The sequence below is a fragment of the Podarcis raffonei genome, chromosome 8, assembly GCF_027172205.1.
Source record: "Podarcis raffonei isolate rPodRaf1 chromosome 8, rPodRaf1.pri, whole genome shotgun sequence".
NCBI classification, from domain to species: domain Eukaryota; kingdom Metazoa; phylum Chordata; class Lepidosauria; order Squamata; family Lacertidae; genus Podarcis; species Podarcis raffonei.
In genome coordinates this window covers 15,931,213-15,950,604 of record NC_070609.1, presented here as the reverse complement: position 1 = coordinate 15,950,604, position 19,392 = coordinate 15,931,213, and the positions used below count along the sequence as shown (strand labels likewise).

Genomic DNA, 19,392 nt, shown 5'->3' with positions numbered 1-19,392 from the left:
AGTTATGGCTTTCCCCAAAGAATTCTAGGTATGGTAGTTAGTTAAAGGTGCTGAGACTTGTTAGCAGCCTCTTTAATCAGCAGTGCCTGGGCACCATTTTGGCGTGCAGAGCTGAGCCGCGATGGGTGAAAGAGGGAGAGGAGCTGGGGAGCATGAGAATGACTTGCGCACAGTTATAGGACCAGCTCCCAGGGGCCGAGATATTGAAATATTGAAATATTGGAGGGGGCTGCTCCACATCTTGTGATCTATGAGGTGAGGCAGGGCTTACCTGCCTTCCCCCGTATTTTAAGTTGGCACCCCAGCACACAGTCCTGTTACCTCTGTTGCTTGGCTCCCTCTCCATCTCCAAGCCCGGCAGGAGTCGTGTTCCTGCTACAAGGGCAATGGCAATGCCCATCAACTTTTTTGGGAGGGGTTGCCCCTCAAATACGATATTTGGAGGGGAAACACATGTAGACTCCTAACTCTGTGGTTAAAGTGGTTCTCAGAGGCTGTCACAGGGGGAGGGGCCTTCTCTGAAGCATGCTGGGCAAATGTAAACCCCATGAGACTCTTTTCGCTTATAAAAAACGATCTTGTGAAGCTCCTGTCAGAAGTCCCTACCGGCATTAATGAGCGACTCTCAACCCTTCAAATAAAGCTCACCCAAAACCAACATGCTACTATTATAAGGCTTATGCATCAACACTGGATGCCGATGAAGATATTAAAGAAAAATTTTACTCTCAGCTGGATACCATCCTATCAGAGACGCCTAAGAAAGATAAAACTATCTTCCTGGGTGATTTAAATGCAAGAGTTGGGCAAGATATTGTTCTGTGGCCTGGGACTATTGGGAAAGAAGGAGTTGGCAACAGCAACCAGAACGGAATCTTACTTTTTACGATATGTGCAGCACACAACTTTGTTATTACCAAAGAGTTATTACACACTCTTTTGACAGAAAAATAAATTTAAAACTTAGAATCATAGAATCATAGAATCATAGAATCATAGAGTTGGAAGAGACCACAAGGGCCATCAAGTCCAACCCCCTGCCAAGCAGGAAACACCATCAGAGCACTCCTGACATATGGTTGTCAAGCCTCTGCTTAAAGACCTCCAAAGAAGGAGACTCCACCACACTCCTTGGCAGCAAATTCCACTGTCGAACATGGAGGCATCCTCGGTCAAACCACTGGCACCTCTTAGACTATGTTATTGTCCATGCTAAAGATTGATGTGATGTGCTCCTTACCAGAGCCATGACAAGCGCTGATGACTGCCAGTCAGATCACCGACTAATACGCTCCACGATGGCTATCAAGATTATACCTTAATGCAGGCTTCAAGGAAGGAAACCAAGGCTCAAAATGAACACTCAAGCCCTTCAAGATCCCATTAAGCGGGATTGCTTCCAAACGACTCTTAAGGACCATCTGCTTTCAGAATTCCCTGATAACATTGAGGAACACTGGACCAAGCTAAAACATCCATTATAGCAGCCTGTGAACAAACTATTGGATACCAAACCAAGAAACACCAGGATTGGTTTGATGAGAATGACAGTGAGATTGAATGCATGATGGACAAGAAAAGGAAGGCCTTTCAGATCTGGCAAAGAGATAGAAACTGTGCCACTTAGAAAAAAACCTATGCCATTGCTAAGGCTGAGGTTCAAAGAAGAACCAGAGAACAACAAAAAAAAACCTGGTGGATAAAAAAGCTCAAGAGATCCAGCCCTTAGCTGACACTCATGATGCACAGAGTTTCTTTAAAGCCACAAAGACCATCTATGGGCCAATAAATCATGGCATATGCCCCCTACACTCAGCAGACGGTATCACACTTCTAAAAGGTAAAGAAGCTATTGCACTGCACTGGAAAGAATATTATCAACATCTCCTTAACCGCAACTCACCCGTAGCTGCTGAGGACCTCTCTCAAATTCTGTAAAAACAAGTTAGAGCTTGCAGTATCTCCAAATCTGGGAGAGTTGTGGACATCTATTACCCAAATGAAAAACAAAAAAGCCAGTAGACCTAATGGATACCTGCCGAAATCTTCAAAGTGGGCGGAATTGAACTTACACAACAACTTCACAAGCTCATTGAAAAAATCTGGGAAAGAGAAGAGATCCCAGCAGACTTTAGGGATGCCAAAATTATCAATCTCTTTTAAAAAGGTGATAGAACTGATTGTGGAAACTATCAAGGCATCTCTCGGCTGCAGCCGGCAAAATTCTTGCAGGGATCTTAGCAAACTGTCTCTTAACAATATCCGAGGTGACGCTTCCTGAATCCCAAAATGGTTTTCGGCCTTCTAGGGGGACAGCGGACATGATTTTCACCACTCGACAGCTTCAAGAAAAATGCAGAGAGCAAAACCAACCCCTGTATATGGTGTTTATTGACCTGACTAAGGCTTTTGACACTGTAAATCGTAATGCCCTGTGGACTTTTCAGTCTGAGCAGGCTGAAAGCAAAGAGTGAGGTTACCATAACAGAGGTTCAGTATGCTGATGACAACGTAGTGTGCGCACACTCAGAGGATGACCTCCAAACCATCCTAAATATCTTTGCAGAAGCTTGCAAAAAGCTTGGCCTATCACTCAACATCCAAAAAACCAAAGTGCTGCACCAACAAGTACAAAACAACCCCTCTGCAGCGCCACAAATCCAACTCAATGGTGTAACGTTAAAAAATGTTGATCACTTCTCCTACCTAGGCAGTTATCTTTCCACAAGGGCCAGCATTGATGCCAAAATCCAGCATCACCTGAGCTCTGCAAATGCAGCTTTCTCCTGATTGAAGTGCAGAGTGTTTGAGGACCCGGACATTTGCAGGGAAACCAAAATGCTTGTTTACAAAGCTATTGTACTACCAGCCTTACTGTATGCTTGTGAAACATGGACCACTTATAAACGCCATCTCCAGCTCCTCGAAAGATTCCATCAACAGTGTCTCTGAAAAATTTTACACATCACTTGGGAAGACAGGCGAACTAATATCAGTGTACTGGCAGAAGCAAAGATGACCAGTGTTGAAGTAACTTTGTAAATGGCATGGCATAGGTCTCTCCTATGAAAGTAGCTGTGGGTTTTTATGATATTGCAGTAGAAATTAGATCCTGTTTACAAGTTTTCCTCTCGGCCTTCCCCGCCCAGCACACAGCTCTGCTCAAACAAGTGATTTCTGAGAAAACGAAAGCTAAATGGTGTTGCTGCACATCCTCCTTCTTGTAAATCATTTATTGGACTGTGCTGGGTCCTGATTGGGAGCAATAGCTCACACTGCATCAAAACTCAGGAGAAAAGTCTTAGAAAAGCTAATTCTGTAACCTAGTAGACTGCAGTTGGGAATTTTGATGTGAAAATTCCAAACAGGAGTGAGGGGGTCCAGGCAGCGAGCAACCACAGCCTCTTCTGCATATGTTTGTTATGCTCAAAGCCTAGCTGAGGGCAGACCACAGATTTCCTGTTGCTAGCACCAACTCACAAGAACAAAAGCATCAGTCTGTTGAGATCTTCTAGCTCTTCTGCCACAGAGTCCAGAGAGGACAGGAGAGAGTGTGAGCAGCTGAAGTGAGAAGACAAACTATCCTATCCTCAAACGTCTGTTTGTCAAGAATCTCAAGGAGCAAGTAAGTCTTAACAGAGGTCCTTCAAAGTCCTTCTCTCCCAGCCTGCTTGCCCCTTGCTCAGCTGGCAGCCTTGTGATCCTAATGATGTTTGATCTTCTGCTGCTCTTGAGCTTTCCCCTAAGGTTTATAGCAGCATTGGGGGGAGAGGGATTATCATCAGAATCATGGGATGGGGAGGGAACGTTTCAAACTGTCCTCTGCCTGCAAATCCTTTCTGTCCTGTTGAGTTGACTGGGGAGTATCTGAGAGTGTTTAAAAGGAGGCTAGACAGCAGAGGTTAACAGTTATCTGAAGCCCCCCACACTGTCCATCCCCCTTTGCCCATGAAACTAGGCAAACTATCTGGAACCTCCCCTTCTCCCACCTACAAGATGGCTGATCAGTGGAAAGGTACATTGTGAGCCACATAAGACTAGGCAGTGGGACAAAAGCAGTCTGAGGGGTGCAGATGGCATGCTTCTGAAGCAAAGTTAGAAAACCTCCCTCTCTCTCTGCCGAGCAGTGGCAAGAGCCTGTGGGGTTCCTGGCATGCACCCAGGGTCTGTGGTCTTTGGAGAATTCAGCACAAGCTGAAAGGTCTCACAGCAGTAACACTCCAACAGATGTTAATTCCCCAAAAGTTTTCTTGCAGGGTTTCAGCACTGACAGCAAGTCTGGTCCTTGTCTTCCCAGCTCCAGATGAGACTAGACAAAGGCTAGCCCTAGTCCCTGGTGAGGTGGCATCGAGCCAGTGGATGTGGGAAAGCTCACCCTCTCCTTTTTGAAGCATCACTAGGTAGTCATTTCTATGGCAACACATCTGTAGTTCACCAACACTTTAGACATGCAAATAGATGCCTAACAGACTTGTCCAGATCCATGAACTTGGTCAGACCAGTTTGACCACTTCAGCAGTTCCTTTTACTACAAAATCCAGCCTTACAGTTATGAAACCACAGGCTTAGAGGGGACCCAATTATATCATTTCATCTAGCTCCCAATCCTAGAATCATAGTAGCCAACTCCTAGGGGCCGGGTGGGCTTCTCCCCCCAGAAAATACTTGAGGGGACCAGGCCCCCCAAGTTAATGGGCATCACCATTCAAAAAAAAGTTTAAATTTTTTTTATTAAGTTTTCTGCAATTAAACCACATAACAGAACAAATAACACAGAAAGGAAGAAGAAAATAAAATAAAAAGCGCATCCAAAAAGAAGGAAAACAAAAAAAAACCACCCACACACACAGCAGAATAAACCTCTTATCCACCACCATATAAGAAATAATCAATAAGAGTGAACTTAATCTTTTAAAAGCCCATACTTATTTACATATTGGTTGACTTCCTCCATTCCCTTCCTTCTGAATTTCCTTGTATCTCTGTGTAACAGCTTTCCAATATCATTCTTAAACCAAAATATTTCCAGTTATTATCTAACTTATTCACTTTTCTTACTTTCTAAACCCCATTTATTTAATAAATCCTATTTTAATCCTAGGCCTATTTGGTACTTTCAAGTGATTTCTAATTTTTTATGTTACAATATTTATTCAAATAGTCTTTAAATTTCTTCCAGTCTTCTTAGTATTCCTCTTCTTTTTGGTCGCGGATTCTTCCAGTCAGGTCAGCTAGCTCCAAGAAATCCATCATCTTCACCTGCCAATCTTCCACAGTTGGTAATTCTTGTATTTTCCAGTTCTTAGCTAGTAAAATTTGAGCAGCCGTCATGACGTACAAAAGTAATTTAACATCTTTCTTGGGCAATTCCAGGCCTCTTATCCCAAGAAGAAAGGCCTCTGGTTTCTTAATAAATGTATATCTCAACATTTTGTCCAATTCATTATAAATCTCCCAGAAGTCTTTCACCTTGGGGCAGGTCCACCACATATGAAAAAAGGTTGCCTTCATTTTCTTTACATTTCCAGGAAAGATTATCACTATTGTGATAAATCTTTGCTAGTTTTACTGGGGTTAAGTACCACCTATACATCATTTTCATAATATTTTCCTTTAACATTGTACATGCAGTAAACTTAACCCCTTTGTTCCATAACCTCTCCCAGTCCTCCAACATTATATTATGTCCTACGTCTCTTGCCCAATCAATCATTATCGATTTAACTTGTTCATCCTTTGTATGCCACTCCAACATATTAACTTTAGTGTCTAACAACTCCATTTCCAGTTTGGATTTTTCTATTGCAAAACCATTTCTCCTATCAATCTTATATAATTCATTAATTTGGTGATATTGTAACTAATTCACTTTATCTTTAATTTGTTCAAATGGTTTTAGTTTAAAGCCTTCATGATCTTCTAGAAATAAATCCAAATACCTCAACCATTTATTTTCTATATTTAACTTTTTTGGGGCCTGTGCTCCCATTGGCGAAATCCACTTGGGTGTTTTTCTTACTAGAAGATCTTTATACCTAATCCATACATTGTATAATGCCTTTCTGATTATATGATTCTTAAAACCACTGTGGACCTTTAACTTGTCATACCATAAATATGCATGCCATCCAAATCGATTGTCCAGTCCTTCCAAATCTAAAACATCTTCATTTTCTAATTGAATCCAGTCCTTAATCCAGCAGAAGGCAGCAGCTTCAAAGTATATCTTTAATCTGGAAGGGAAAATCCCCCTCTTTCTTTTACATCTGTAAGTAATTTATATTTAATTATGGGTTTTTCCCCTAGCCAGATAAATTTAGACAGCGCCTTCTGCCATTCTTTAAAACAATTAACATTATCAATAACTGGTAAAGCTTGGAATAAAAACAACATCTTTGGCAATACATTCATCTTAACCACCGATATTAGGCCCATCAATGAAAGTTTTAAATTTGACCATATCTCAATAGCTCTCTTGATTTCATTCCATAATTTTTCATAATTATTTTTTATATAAATTCAAATTTTTCACCGATAAGTTCACACCCAAACACTTAACTTTTTTTCACAAAAGCAAGGCCTGTCTTTTCTAAGAGAATTTTTCTTTCCTCATTATCTAAATTTCCCTTCAAAACTTTGGTTTTGCTCTTATTTAATTTAAATCCTGCTACCTGCCCAAACTCCTGTATCAGTTCCAGTGCTTTTATTGCACTAGTTTCTGGGTCCTGTAAAGTTAATACCAGGTCGTCAGCAAAGGCTTTTAATTTATATTGCTTGGATCCTACTGAGGAGATTTCACCCCTCCCATATCCAAGAATCTCCTGATGAGTCTGGTGATTTTCCAGAGAGGAGGGGCGGTGTTCTGCTCTCTACTTATTCCGCTCCAGCCTAACATCAAAGAGTCAGTCAGTCAGTGTGTCGGAGAGAGAGAGACTGAGTGTTAGAGAGAGATTGTGTATATAGATAAGGTTGCTGCTAAGAGCAGCTGCAGACACTCAGTGCAGTTCAGCATTCATTTATGCTTAGACCTCATTTAGCTCTGTATATAGTTGTGTGTTATAGTTGTAGATAGAATAAAGAAGATATTCTACAGAGCTGCTCTCCGAGTCATTTATGCTCTGCTATACTCTGCAATACTCTGCTGTGCGATGACTGTCTTCTTGTTGGAGTGAATCCGGTGCTCACAACTCTAAGCTGTGAGTCCACAGCACTTTGACCTGTTCCTGTGCAGAAGGTGGTCTCTGGAAGTGCTACCCAGATCGCCTAGCCCAGTCGGGGCTGAAGTAGATGAGTCCAGTTCGTGGCACTGGCTCAAGGGCGATGCTGACACCTACTACAATTCCTTTTACCTCCTCCTCTTTCCTTAACATATTTAGCAGAACCTCCAGAACCGAAATAAATAGCAGAGGGAAAGTGGGCACCCTTGCCTGGTTCCTTTCTCAATTCTTATTTCTTCTGATACCACATTATTGACTATAATTTTTGCTTTTTGTTCAAAATAGATCTCATTAATACCGTTTAAAAACTCCTGTCCAACCTCTATTCTTTCCAGATTTTTTTTTCATAAATAACCAAGAAACAGTGTCAAAGGCCTTTTCAGCATCTATAAACATTAACATTGCTTTACAATTTCTTTTAGCTTCCAGCCTTTCTAATACATCAATTATGTTCCTAATATTATCTTTCATATGTCTCCCAGGCAAAAAAACCCTGCCTGATCCTTATGAATATAACCTGATACAACCTTTTTCAATCTGTTGGCCAATATATTTGCAAAAATTTTGTAATCCACATTAAGTAATGAGATCGGTCTATAATTTTTCATGTCGGATCTATCTTGATCTGGTTTTGGAATCAGGGTTATAAAAGCATCTTTCCAGGTTTCGGGTGCTTTGTCCCCTCTTAAAATTTTATTTCACACATCTGCTAACGGCTGAATTAACCAATCTTTCAAAGTTTTATAATATTTTGCAGAAAAACCATCTGGTCCTGGGGCTTTGCCTAACTGCATCTGGTTTATTGCTATCTCAACCTCCTGTCTTGTAATCATACCATTAGGTAGTATCATTTTATCCTCGGGAATTTTTGCATTTCATTTGCTTTAAGAAATTGCTCAATTTTGTCTTTATCTTCTTTACCTTTTTTATACAGCTGTTTGAAATATTTCTGAAAAACATTTTCTTATATCTGCAGGGTTTTCCACAGATTTCCCATCAGAGACAATATTTGTAATGGTACTTTGTTTCTGTCTCTTTTTTAATTGCCAAGCCAACAATTTTCCACGTTTATTTGCAGATTCAAAATTTATCTGTTTCATCATTTTTATTTCCCATTCTATTTCTTGATTAATAATTTGAGAAAATTGGATCTGCAAAGCTTTAATTTCTTTTTGAATCTGTTGATTCTTAGGCGTTCATCTTAGGCTCTTCTCTTTATCTTTTATTTGAGACAGGAATTTTTCTTTTTTCTCATTCTGTATCTTTTTCTTTATGGAATTTTGTTGTATGAGGAAACCTCTCATTACAGCATTACTTGCGCCCCAAATGACTCTTGTTTCCACCTCTGTGCTCATATTTATTTCAAAATAATCTTTTAGAGTCTTCTGGGCCTTACTAATCACCTGTTCATTCCTCAACAACTCATCATTCATCCTCCATCTGAAGAAACCCTGCAGATATAATTTCATCTCAAAAAAACCTGCATTGTGATCAGAGCAAGTCTTAGGGCAAATTTCAGTTTTAGTAACCCTAGGAACCAAGTCTCTGGATATTCATAAATAATCAGTTCTCAAAAATGATTGATTTGTATTTGAGAAGAAAGTGAAGTCTCTCTCCATTGGATTTCGTAGCCCCCATATGTCTGACAGGTCATATTTGTCAGTCATCGTCTGGTTCAGATTTGGGGAGTGGTCTTCTCTGGCTTCTCCTCCAACAGAAAAGGCGGGGAAGTTTCATGGGACGTCTCTCCTCCCTGCGTTTTAACTCCCTCCTCTCCTGTGCAGAAAGCACAGGGACCGGCTCTCCGTCTGTTCCTGTGTGGTGCTGGGGCTCTGCTTCAGCATCAGAGAGCCGTTCCGCCTCAGGGATCTCTCCCTCTTCCCCATCCATCACTTCCTCTCTGTCTCCCTCTGCCTGTTCCCGCTCCTCAAGGCATTCCCTGGCAGTCCTGTGACAGTGAGCCACTTCTGGTAGGAAGCTTCCACACCACAGTTTATTGAGGACTTCTTTCTACTTATACATGGAAGTTTTTGAGTGTCTACATGACAATATCCTCATCAAAATTCCAATGTTTTCTTGGCATTTAATCTGAATTTACAGTTTCTGTGCAAAACTCAATATGTAAAAACAAAAACAGAGAAAGCAAGGAAATTGAAAGTCTGGATTCAATGGGGTGTGTGAAATATAAAATGGCATTTTGATAATGATGCTGTTGTGTGGACACTGAGAAGAATGTAAATTTAAGAGCAACACTGAGCACAAAAGGAATTCCTTGTAGAAATGCCCACAGTATCAAAATTCAAGCTTTTTCTTGCTGAGCAGAGAATATTTATATTTGAGCTGAGTGTAAATCATCACTGAGTTTCCCAGCTAGATGGGCCAATAGTATTGACAAAGCCTTTCTGAGCTCTCCCTTTTTCTTCTAGGATGAATTCATATGCAGGAAAACTTTCATCGTTGCCTGAGATTTTCCAGGGTATATTGAAAAATATAGACGTGAATTTCGACCCCAAGACACCTTTCAATATAGCAATCAAGATATATGAGAGGTTTATGGAGGCTTTCGGTGATGGTGGAATGAAGGAAGCAGCTTCAGAAGTAAAAAAGGAGCTGGAAGAGATGGAAAACACTGAGCTTGACATTGCCATCACTGGAGAGACAGGCTCTGGGAAATCATCCCTCATCAATGCTCTCCAAGGCAAGAAGGCAGAAGATGTTGGTGCTGCCGCTGTAGGAGTGACAGAAACTACAGTGGATCCAAATGTTTATACCCATTCTAAGTATCCCAAAGTGAAATTCTGGGACCTGCCAGGAATTGGATCCCCAGATTTTTCACCAGACAGTTACCTTAAGAAGGTGGATTTCCCCCGCTATGACTTCTTTATCATTGTTGGCTCAGAGAGATTCCGATCCAACCACATTGACCTAGCTCAGGCGATCCAGAAGATGGAGAAGAAGTGTTATTTTGTGCGCTCCAAAGTAGATTCAGATCTATCCAACATGGAAAGGTCTTACCCAAATACCTTCAATGCAGAGGAAGTCCTTGAAAAGATGAGGAATGACTTCAAGAAGCAGCTTAGGAAGTGCTTCAGGAACACCATCCCTCAAGTCTTTTTGATCTCCTCCTTTGACCTTGACAAGTATGACTTCCCCCGACTGGTAGAGACCTTGGAGAAAGATCTGCCCAGCCTGAAGAGACTTGCATTCCTGCTCAGCCTTCCCATGTTTTCCCCTGAATTCACAGAAAAGAAGAAATCTGCGCTGAAGAGTCACCTGTGGAAAATATCACTGGTGTCTGCTGGCATCAATGCTATTCCCATTCCAGACCTTCCTCTGGCTTGTGATACTGCCCTCTTGCTTGGGTCCCTGGTTGCCTTCTACAAGATGTTTGAGCTGGATGATGACTCCTTAGCTAGGCTGGCCAGATTGGCTGGGAAGCCTGTTGAAGAACTGAAGGCCGTGATGAAGTCTCCTCAGATGATAGAAATTACCATTGATCTGGTTATAAAGAAAATAACCAATTATACAAAAGAATTTTTCCCGCCTTCACTAGTTAGAAGCTTGGTAGCAGCAGGGGTGTCTTTTGTCATCACTTATTGGATGCTGTCGAGGTTCCTGGATAATCTAGCTGAGGATGCTGATAGGGTTCGAAAGAAAGCCCTGGAACCCAGAGCCCCAGGCAGAGCACCCAGGCAGGCACAGGACTTGATGCAACCCAAGGTGAAGTAAGTAGGAACTGCTGCTGCTGCGATGGCAAACATTCCCACTTTGGCCCCCTGTTTCATTCTCATTTTGGCTCGTTCTAGAGACCATGGAGCAGACCCTATAGCTGACTTGCCTTACCGCAATACAACACAATCAAGCTTTAAAAAATAGGAATAAAAAGCAACAATTTTTGTAAAGTCCTTTGGAGACAAGCGTGCCAGACAGGCACACCACTGCTCCCCATTTCCTGTATGGAACCCAATACTCTTATGAATTGAATTGGCCAGGTTTAATCATCCCACCCTTAGAGATTCATAAACATGTCATGTCCACAGTGAATGCTATTTTTAACTGATACTTTTAAAATATGCTCAGATGTAAACTAGACACATTTGTCATATTGATGTAACATCCTATTGAAACCTCTCTGTGTAACTTCTACCCAGGTATGCCTTTAAAAAAGAGAATTGTTTGCCTTTGATGTAGTTTTATTAGATGTTGCTAAAACTGCTTCGTTAGATGATAGTAGGCAATAATCAAAATTACTGTAGAAGTTGAAGTGTAGGTATTTTGGGCATATAGTTTTTTCCTTTCATGAAGTTTTCTGTGAACTGCCCTGAGACCTCTGGGTATAGGGCAGTATATAAATTCAATTTAGAATAATAATAATAATAATAATAATAATAATAATAATAATAATAACAACAACAACAACAACAACAACAACAACGATGATGATGATGAAGTTGCAGATTTTGTGGAATGCAATCTTGCCTTTCATCGATAATTGAGAAAGCGTAGGGAAAAAACCTCCTGCAAAGGAGAATTTGGGAATAAATACCCCTTCCTTGGAGCGTCTCTCTCTCTCTCATTTGGCCCATGTAATATTTTGTTTCCTGTCCAATTCTAGCCTTGCTGATTCAGCCAATTATGATTTAGTTAAGATTTAGTCAAGGTTTCTCAGCCTTAACAATATTTCAGATTTGTAATGCTAACACACTATACTGTTTTGATGTTATTAACCTCATTTATCTTATTTTCTGTAGTGCTCAATTAAGTTCCACCAAGTAAAGGAAAGGCATTTGCTATGTGTCTGAAGACTCATCCTTGAATACTGAATTTTCTGTGTTGATATGAAGGGGGAGGGGGGCTAATTTCGTCATAAATGGAACTGAGATGAGAAACTGGATTTCTGCTTCATAGAAATCAAGCATACATTTCCCCCCTGAATGAAGCAAAACCGTCACACTGCCTGGTCTCCTCTCCCCCTTTTATTTCAAAAATGCTTTGCTGACACTTCCCTTGGTTTGAGGAAGAGGGTCATCTCTCAAAGTGAGAGATCCTGGGTTAGGTGGCCAGGGAGAGTCGCCTGCACCACAGGGGCTAGAAATTGTTTTAAAACATAGTTAAAAGTTCGAGATTAATAAAGTTAAGGACTTGCAACCACTTTGAACTTTTTGTTATGGCATTCCTTAAAACATGAGTCTCTCTTCTTCGTTCAGTCTGAGGATAGTAGAGCCTGCAGACAATTTAGGCTAGGAGGGATTTTGTGAACTTTTGCATGTGTGGTTTTGCTTTTTTGGTTAAAACACACTGGAACATAATGGTCATGGCCCACTGCAGCAGCTCAGGAAGATGCATGGCTGGTAGTTGACACTTTATTGGCAAGAGAAACACTGACAGCAGCTCCCACAGGGCGACTTCTTCTGCACGGAAGCTGCTGCTGCTCATTCCTCTTCAAGCCCCTTCTGGTACTAGGCGATGGTGGAGCAGGGGAAGGTGGGGAGTCAACTGGCCCATCCCTTGGCTGAACAGTTTCTTCTTCCTCCACCTCATCCTGCCCCAACTCTTCTTCTTCCTTCTCCTGGTCTGGCTCCCATAAACCAGTGGCTCCCTTTCCTGGGTCAGCCTCCTGATCCCCTGTCTCCGCCACATTCACAATCCCCGACATCTATTCTCTGAGGAAGAATCAACCCAAGGCGTTTTGTTGCCTGAGGGTATGCAAAGGGTCTCATGGCATCTGAAAAGAGGAGAGTGGCTAGCAGGGATCCTCAAGGGCAATGGCTAGGGATAGCCGCCACCACTGGGCTTCCTCCAATACGCACACTCTCAGCATCTGCTACCTGAGGCAGCTGCTTCACACTAATAGTAGAGCTGGCTCTGTTGGGTTAGACCAAGAAAATGGCAACACCCGGTGACAGAACATAGAACAAGCCTTCCTGAAGATAAAATAAAGGTTGGGTGGCTTTGTGGAGCCCCCTGCTCAAGCAGCCAGTCCTTCAAATTTCATCATGCTGGGGGTAGCACTAACATTGATTTATGGGCCTGATCTATCCAGACCTAAATGAATTTGTGTGAAGGCCAGGGCTGAAGAGTTAGGGAGTGAATGCCACATGAAATGCCATTCCCTCACTCAAACAGGTTGCATCATTTTGACCCCCCACAATGAAACAAATGGTTGAAACTCCCCATTGCCAACCACGAATAGAGTGGTAAATTGTGGGTGGGGTGGTTTAAAAAGGTAAAGGTAAAGGGACCCCTGACCATTAGGTCCAGTCGTGACCGACTCTGGGGTTGCGGCGCTCATCTCGCTTTATTGGCCGAGGGAGCCGGTGTACAGCTTCCAAGTCATGTGGCCAGCATGACTAAGCTGCTTCTGGCAAACCAGAGCAACGCATGGAAACGCCGTTTACCTTCCCGCCGGAGCGGTACCTATTTATCTACTTGCACTTTGACGTGCTTTCGAACTGATAGGTTGGCAGGAGCAGGGACCGAGCAACAGGGGCTCATCCCATCACGGGGATTCGAACCGCTGACCTTCTGATCGACAAGTCCTAGGCTCTGTGGTTTAACCCACAGCGTCACCCGCGTCCCTACATGGGTGGTTTAGTTCTGTCCTAATCTCACGGTATAGTAGTATTTCACCTCAGCCTTCCCAAAGCAAGTAATGCTTCAGAGGTTTTGGACTACAACTCCCATCAGCTCTAGCCAGCATGGCCAATGAAGTCCAAAACATCTGGAAGGCATCAGTTTGAGGAAGGCTGTAGGGATCTTCCAGATGTCCTTTTTATTGAGCATTCATATCTGAGCTCATATTGGGGTGGTTATACGTGATCCCACTTTCAATACCCTTTGCATCTGCAAATGTTTTGGGATGGTCACACTGCTTCATTTGCAATAGGCACAGACTCCATAGTTTCCTGCTAAAGCCGTGCAACGTTTTCATAACACAAATGTTCATGTGTGTGTGTGTTGCCCACTTTTGTCACACTACAGAGCAAGAGTGATCTTCCAGATGTCAATAACTGAGTGACATTGGGGAAGTGTTGCAGAACTATTAATAGAGTGGAATGGTATCTGGATGGCCCACTATAAACACCCCCCCCACTCATGCATTATTACTGTGTCGATGACATGTTGTCTCAAGGCAAGTATAAAAAAATGTAGTATAAACACTGACAACTGGGAAACAGTGGCCTGTGAGCGCTCCAGTTGGAGAACAGCCTTTACCAAAGGTGTCATGGGCTTTGAAGACACTCAAACTCAGGACGCAAGCGAGAAACGGGCTAAGAGAAAGGCACGCTTGGCAAATCCACACCGTGATCAACTCCTGTCTGGAAACCAATGTCCCCACTGTGGAAGGACGTGTGGATCCAGAAGTGGCCTCCACAGTCACTTAAGGACTTAGTGTTAAAACCATGTTTATGGAAGACAATCTTACTCGGCTACGAGTGATCGCCAAAGAAGGATGGGGGGTCTAGATAATTCACAATATTTCTCATTTATGAGACTTTCATGGAAAACTGAAAGCTGATTAGTCAGTTTGGCCATATTTCAAAAGGAGAAAATCCAGATACAAAAGTGTATGGTTTTTTCTCCCCCAAAAAGCTACACTACCAACATGGGCTGCCGTACATCCGGATTTTCTGGATATTTCTAAAATAATTAGTGACCATGTGAAAGCAGCGTTGATTTTAACACAAACGTCCTGGCAGAAGCAAGGAGATTAATTTAACCAATTAATTTATTTCATGAAAACTTATATACCACTTGATTCTAATAAAATGTCAAAGCGGCTTGCAAAGAGATGAAATAATAAAACCAAGAAACAATTACAGTTGTGCTTTAAGATATGCAAGAGTTAAAATACTAAAACAGATTAAAATTACCTTAACTTTCTATTTCACAAATGGGGAGGCTCCTGTCTAGCTGAATGCCCTCCTTCAGTTTGTGTGTGTATGAGGGAAAGAACATTCTGAAATAGATGTTGCATGGTACTTGTTATATAGAGCTAACTCCTGTTCCTAAAGTAAAAAGCAAATGCAGCATATATATATATATATAGAGAGAGAGAGAGAGAGAGAGAGAGAAAGTGAATGCTGCAGCCTGCATAAATTATAACTTGAGACCATCCTTGCAAGCAGGTTCACATAGGTCACTATTTTTTTCTAGTCTGACATCATATACAGAGCAATTCATTAGTGGACTGAAAGAATTATGAATAGGAAAAAGTCCATTTGTCCCAAAGTCTGCTTTTGGCATTGGTCTTAATTCTTATACATTGGATAGAGATACTAATATTAAAAAGTAACTGAAGGGGTATTATGCTGGCATTCAGATTATTTCACTTAGGGGTTTTTTTTAAAAAAAAGAGAAGCCTAAGAATTATGGAATTTTAAAAATAAAAAACCTGATCATCTGATTATTATTATTTTGATGTCTTTTGGTGGTGGTTGTTTTAAAAATGGAAACAGGTATAATTCACCAGATACTATATATCAAGCACTTAGTCATCATGGCACATCTGCTTGCTGCTAAATGGATTTTTACCCTCTGCCTCAAGAGCTTTGGACAGAACCCTCTGGGTGTCATCAGCAGCACCCGATATGCATTTCTGCAGCATGAAGTAGGTGCGAGGAAGCGAAATCCCTCCCGACAGAAGGCAGCCAAAGATGGGGAAATGCTCCCAGCAGTGATATTCATAAGCCATCACTGAGAGTCCCACCAAGTCGGGCAGCACCCATAAAATGGCAGAGAAGATTCCCAGCGACTGCATTGCTGCTTTAAGGGCTGTGCTTGTCTTTCCAACCCGCTGGGCCAGAGCTGCAAGGGATGGATTGTCCAGGCCAAAGTCTAGGAAGCACCAGGAGCGGAACTTACTAAACAGAAATATAGGGAGAAGGAAGGGAACTGGGCTTCCAAGAGCGACCAGCAAAACAAGCCTTTTGGTCCAAATCTTCTCCTTCACAGTGGTTTTCTTTTTCTCTAAGATAGGCAGGCAGATGCTAGGGAAGCGGTGCAGAAAGGCTTGCCTCTTCAGCCGCAAGAGATCGTTCTTCAGCGTTTCCTCCAGGAGGGGGAAATCAAAGCGGTCGGCTTCCCAGTTGGAGACGATGAAGACTTGTGGGTCCCTCACTCCTTCTCTTACCAAGCACTCTTTGCAGTCCTCCTGGATGTGCAAGAGGACCTTCTTCTCACTGTAGTCAGATGGCTGTTGCCTCTTGGCGGCCAACAGGTCCAGGTCTGCTTTGGTGCGCACAAAGTAGAAGCTCTTGCCCATATCTTGGATCTCATGGACCAGGTCAGAATGGGTGGAGCGGAAGCGCTGGGAGCCGACGATGACGAAGAAATCAAAGTGATTCAAATCGACCTTTTTCTCAAATTTGTCCTCCCCAAAAGTTGCCATTCCCCTTCCGGGGTGGTCCCAAAGGATCACTTGCGGAAGTGTCGGGTGTGGGTAATCCTTGACTTGCACAGTCGTCATCTGTATGCCAGTCGCAGCGGCACGTGGGTCATCGGCCCGAAGACCCAGCATGGCATTGATGAAGGAGGACTTCCCGGAGCCGGGCTCTCCTACTATGGCAATGTGGAGCGGAGTGCTGTTGAAGAAGTGCAGTGGTTTTGCCAGCACATGCGACACAGCGCCTGCCAATTGGCCCTGAGAAATGGCTACCTCGAAGTCTTCCACCATTGTGGATCTTGGTGCGCTGCAGAGAAAGGAAGCAGAAAAATGTTAAGCGACCGGCCTAACTAGAAGCATTCATTAGTGGCATGCCCCTCCGTAAAATTTCCAGTGTTTGCAATATTATTATCATTGGCCATCATTCTTCCCCTGGGGGTTCCCTTGGGGGTTCCCCATCTGGTGCCTCCCCCCACTCCTCTGCAGCCAGCCAGCCTATGACACAGGAGCAGAGCCCAAGAGCCCTGAATATAGAGAGGGATATGAGGAAGAGGACTCTCAACATTTTAAGAAACTGCACTTCCTGAATTTTGATTTGTTTCTATTTTTTTTAGGTTGGGGAGGGAGGCTGTGCCCACTACATTGATGATGACCTTACATGTTTTTAGAAAGATGCAACAAAGTGTTACCAGCCTTAAGGGGCAGAAGAGGAGGGTCTGGTCAAAAAGATGAAGGGGTGGGGCAGTTTTATTTAAGTATGTTTTAAGAGCACATCCTACCTTTAGATGCTGTATGTAAATTTTGCCCCTGCTTGCCATTTAAGTCCTCTGACTTAGTTTTCTACCTTTTTGGGTCCACAGCTCCTTTGACCTCCTTTCTGCGGCACCCCAGTGGGGCTCAGGAGCCCAGTTATGTTACCCTTTCCCGCAGAGCTGGCAGCCTCTCACCCTTTTTCAAACAATGCCCCCCCCTTGTGAAGTCTTCCCTCAGCCTCCTCTCCTCTCCCTTCTCCTTGGGAGTCTTCTGGCAGCCACTGCTCCTACCTGTGGTCTCTGAGCTGCCACCCCCCTGCCCTCAAGAGAGGTGCCTCCTCACACTGCCCCACAGGGGCCTGGGACTTGTCTGTCCATTTTCAGCAGCAAGGGCTGGTGGTCTGGGCTCCCTCGCCCACTTGCCTGCTTACTCTGAGGCCCCATTTCAGCTCCTGGAAACCAGCACCCCCTGGCCAGCCCCAGAGGCACCTTTCGCCTGGGGCGCTTGTAGCCAGGGCTGCTGCAACAAACAGATGTGCAAGAGTTTTGGAGGCAGAGACAACAGAGGGCATCAGAGGAGGAAGGGAATGAAAGAGGGACGGAGGCCAGTGTTGCCCACGGCACCCCTGACCAGCATTCAAGGCACCCCAGGGTGCTACGGCACACTGGTTGAAAACCACTGGTTTAAGTAATTAATAACCTCATATGCCTAATGTATCTGAATTCTCCCACCCACTTCCCTCCCTCCGCCAATGTGCACATTGCCAGCTTTCCAAAGGAATTGTTTCTGTTCTCAGATTCGGGAAATCTCCCCCCTCCTTCTCCCCAACCTGTGGAAGGACCAGAAACAAATTCCTCACCTCTTGACCCCTCAACAAACCTTTATTTCCCCCCCTTCTCTCCTCCCCCCTCCGAAGTCACCTGGAGGGCTGCTGCGATTTTGTGTTGGTGTTGCTGAGAGAGGAAAGGGGGGGGGGAGTTGCATGAGGAAAGTGCAAAGGGGGGGGGGGGCGAAGTGCAGAGCAGGGTCCGGCTTGTAAAGATGGCCCAGAACTGGTCGTTTCTCACCCCCGCTCCCTCCTATCTTACCTTCAGGGATGGAGAGAGTGGGATGGGAGTTCTTTTCCTGCTAATCCTGGCATCCAAGGTGAGGGAGGAGTCAGGAAACGAGCGGGAGGGGCTAATGAACGAGGTCTCCCTCTCCCTCTCTCTCTCCCTCCCTGTTCCAGGTGTGTGTTGGGTAAGCAGGTGAAGAGCAGCCTCGAAGGGAGGGCTGTGTGTACCAGTGGAGAGATCTGGGATCGCCAGGTTGGGCAGGCAAGGGAGGCGGGCTGTGAGCTCTCTCTCTCTCTCTCTCTCTCTCTCTCTCTCTCTCTCTCACACACACACACACACACACACACACACACACAGAGAGAGAGAGAGAGGGGGGGGGGGGAGAGAGCTCTGAGACCAGAAAGTTATCCTTGTGGAACAAATCAGTATGATATGGTTTGTATGTCTGTGTATTGTTTTACACCTGAATTACATTATAAAAAACAACAACTGTCAAGTCAAATCAAAATGTCATTTTCTTTCCTGAAACGTTTTATCAAGATAAATTTAATACTGGATTTTCTGTGAAAGAGTTCATTACAAGGGGAAGTGCGTGAGGAATTGAATAGGTGGAGGAGAGAGGGAAAGAAGAGCTACTTTTTCCGTGGCTAGGGGGCGCAATCTGGACGGTTCTGCCAGGGGCGCAAGATCACCTAGCTAAGGCTCTGCCTGCTTCCAAAGAGTTTTCCCCTCCACTCTGCCAAACCCCCAAAAGGGAAAGAGGCAGGAGGCGAGAGGAGCAGGAGGGCAGCCTCGTAGCAGCTGCAGAGGGAGATGTCGAATGAACACGCGTCACCCCGCGTTGATTTCAGAGCAGCTACTTACAGCTCTTAGAGTAGCACCAGCTCTGCTTGCTCCCTGGTGATGGCATGTTATTTATTCCCTTTGCAGCGGGGAAGAAGGGCAGCCTTCTCCAACATCATTATTCATATGAGTAAAAATA

At 43.7% G+C, this 19,392-nt stretch overlaps 3 protein-coding genes across 8 annotated transcripts in view; 2 read left to right on the top strand and 1 right to left on the bottom strand.

Moving 5' to 3' along the window:
- LOC128418426 (interferon-inducible GTPase 5-like) overlaps positions 1–19,392 on the top strand; it is a 219,045-nt gene that overhangs the window by 64,134 nt on the left and 135,519 nt on the right. The gene's annotated exons all lie outside the window — the stretch shown is intronic.
- The window catches only part of LOC128418415 (interferon-inducible GTPase 5-like), a 175,179-nt gene that overhangs the window by 119,823 nt on the left and 35,964 nt on the right, over positions 1–19,392 (top strand). The window contains exons 1-2 of one of the 3 annotated variants that reach the window (XM_053398062.1): positions 3,274–3,625; positions 9,644–10,984. The exons of 1 other annotated variant lie outside the window; for it this stretch is intronic. In XM_053398062.1, coding sequence (XP_053254037.1) covers positions 9,645–10,946 — 1,302 coding nt within the window. In that variant the 5' untranslated portion in view covers positions 3,274–3,625; position 9,644 and the 3' untranslated portion in view covers positions 10,947–10,984. Of the gene's footprint in view, positions 1–3,273; positions 3,626–9,643; positions 10,985–19,392 lie in introns of those variants that run through there. One more of the 3 variants, XM_053398063.1, reaches the window with a different exon arrangement.
- Positions 15,569–19,392, bottom strand: part of LOC128418419 (interferon-inducible GTPase 5-like) — a 169,620-nt gene continuing 165,796 nt past the window's right edge. For all 4 annotated transcript variants that reach the window (XM_053398073.1, XM_053398070.1, XM_053398071.1 and 1 more), the window contains one exon: positions 15,569–16,909. In XM_053398073.1, the coding sequence (XP_053254048.1) occupies positions 15,709–16,893 (1,185 nt within the window). In that variant the 5' untranslated portion in view covers positions 16,894–16,909 and the 3' untranslated portion in view covers positions 15,569–15,708. The remainder of the gene's footprint in view (positions 16,910–19,392) is intronic.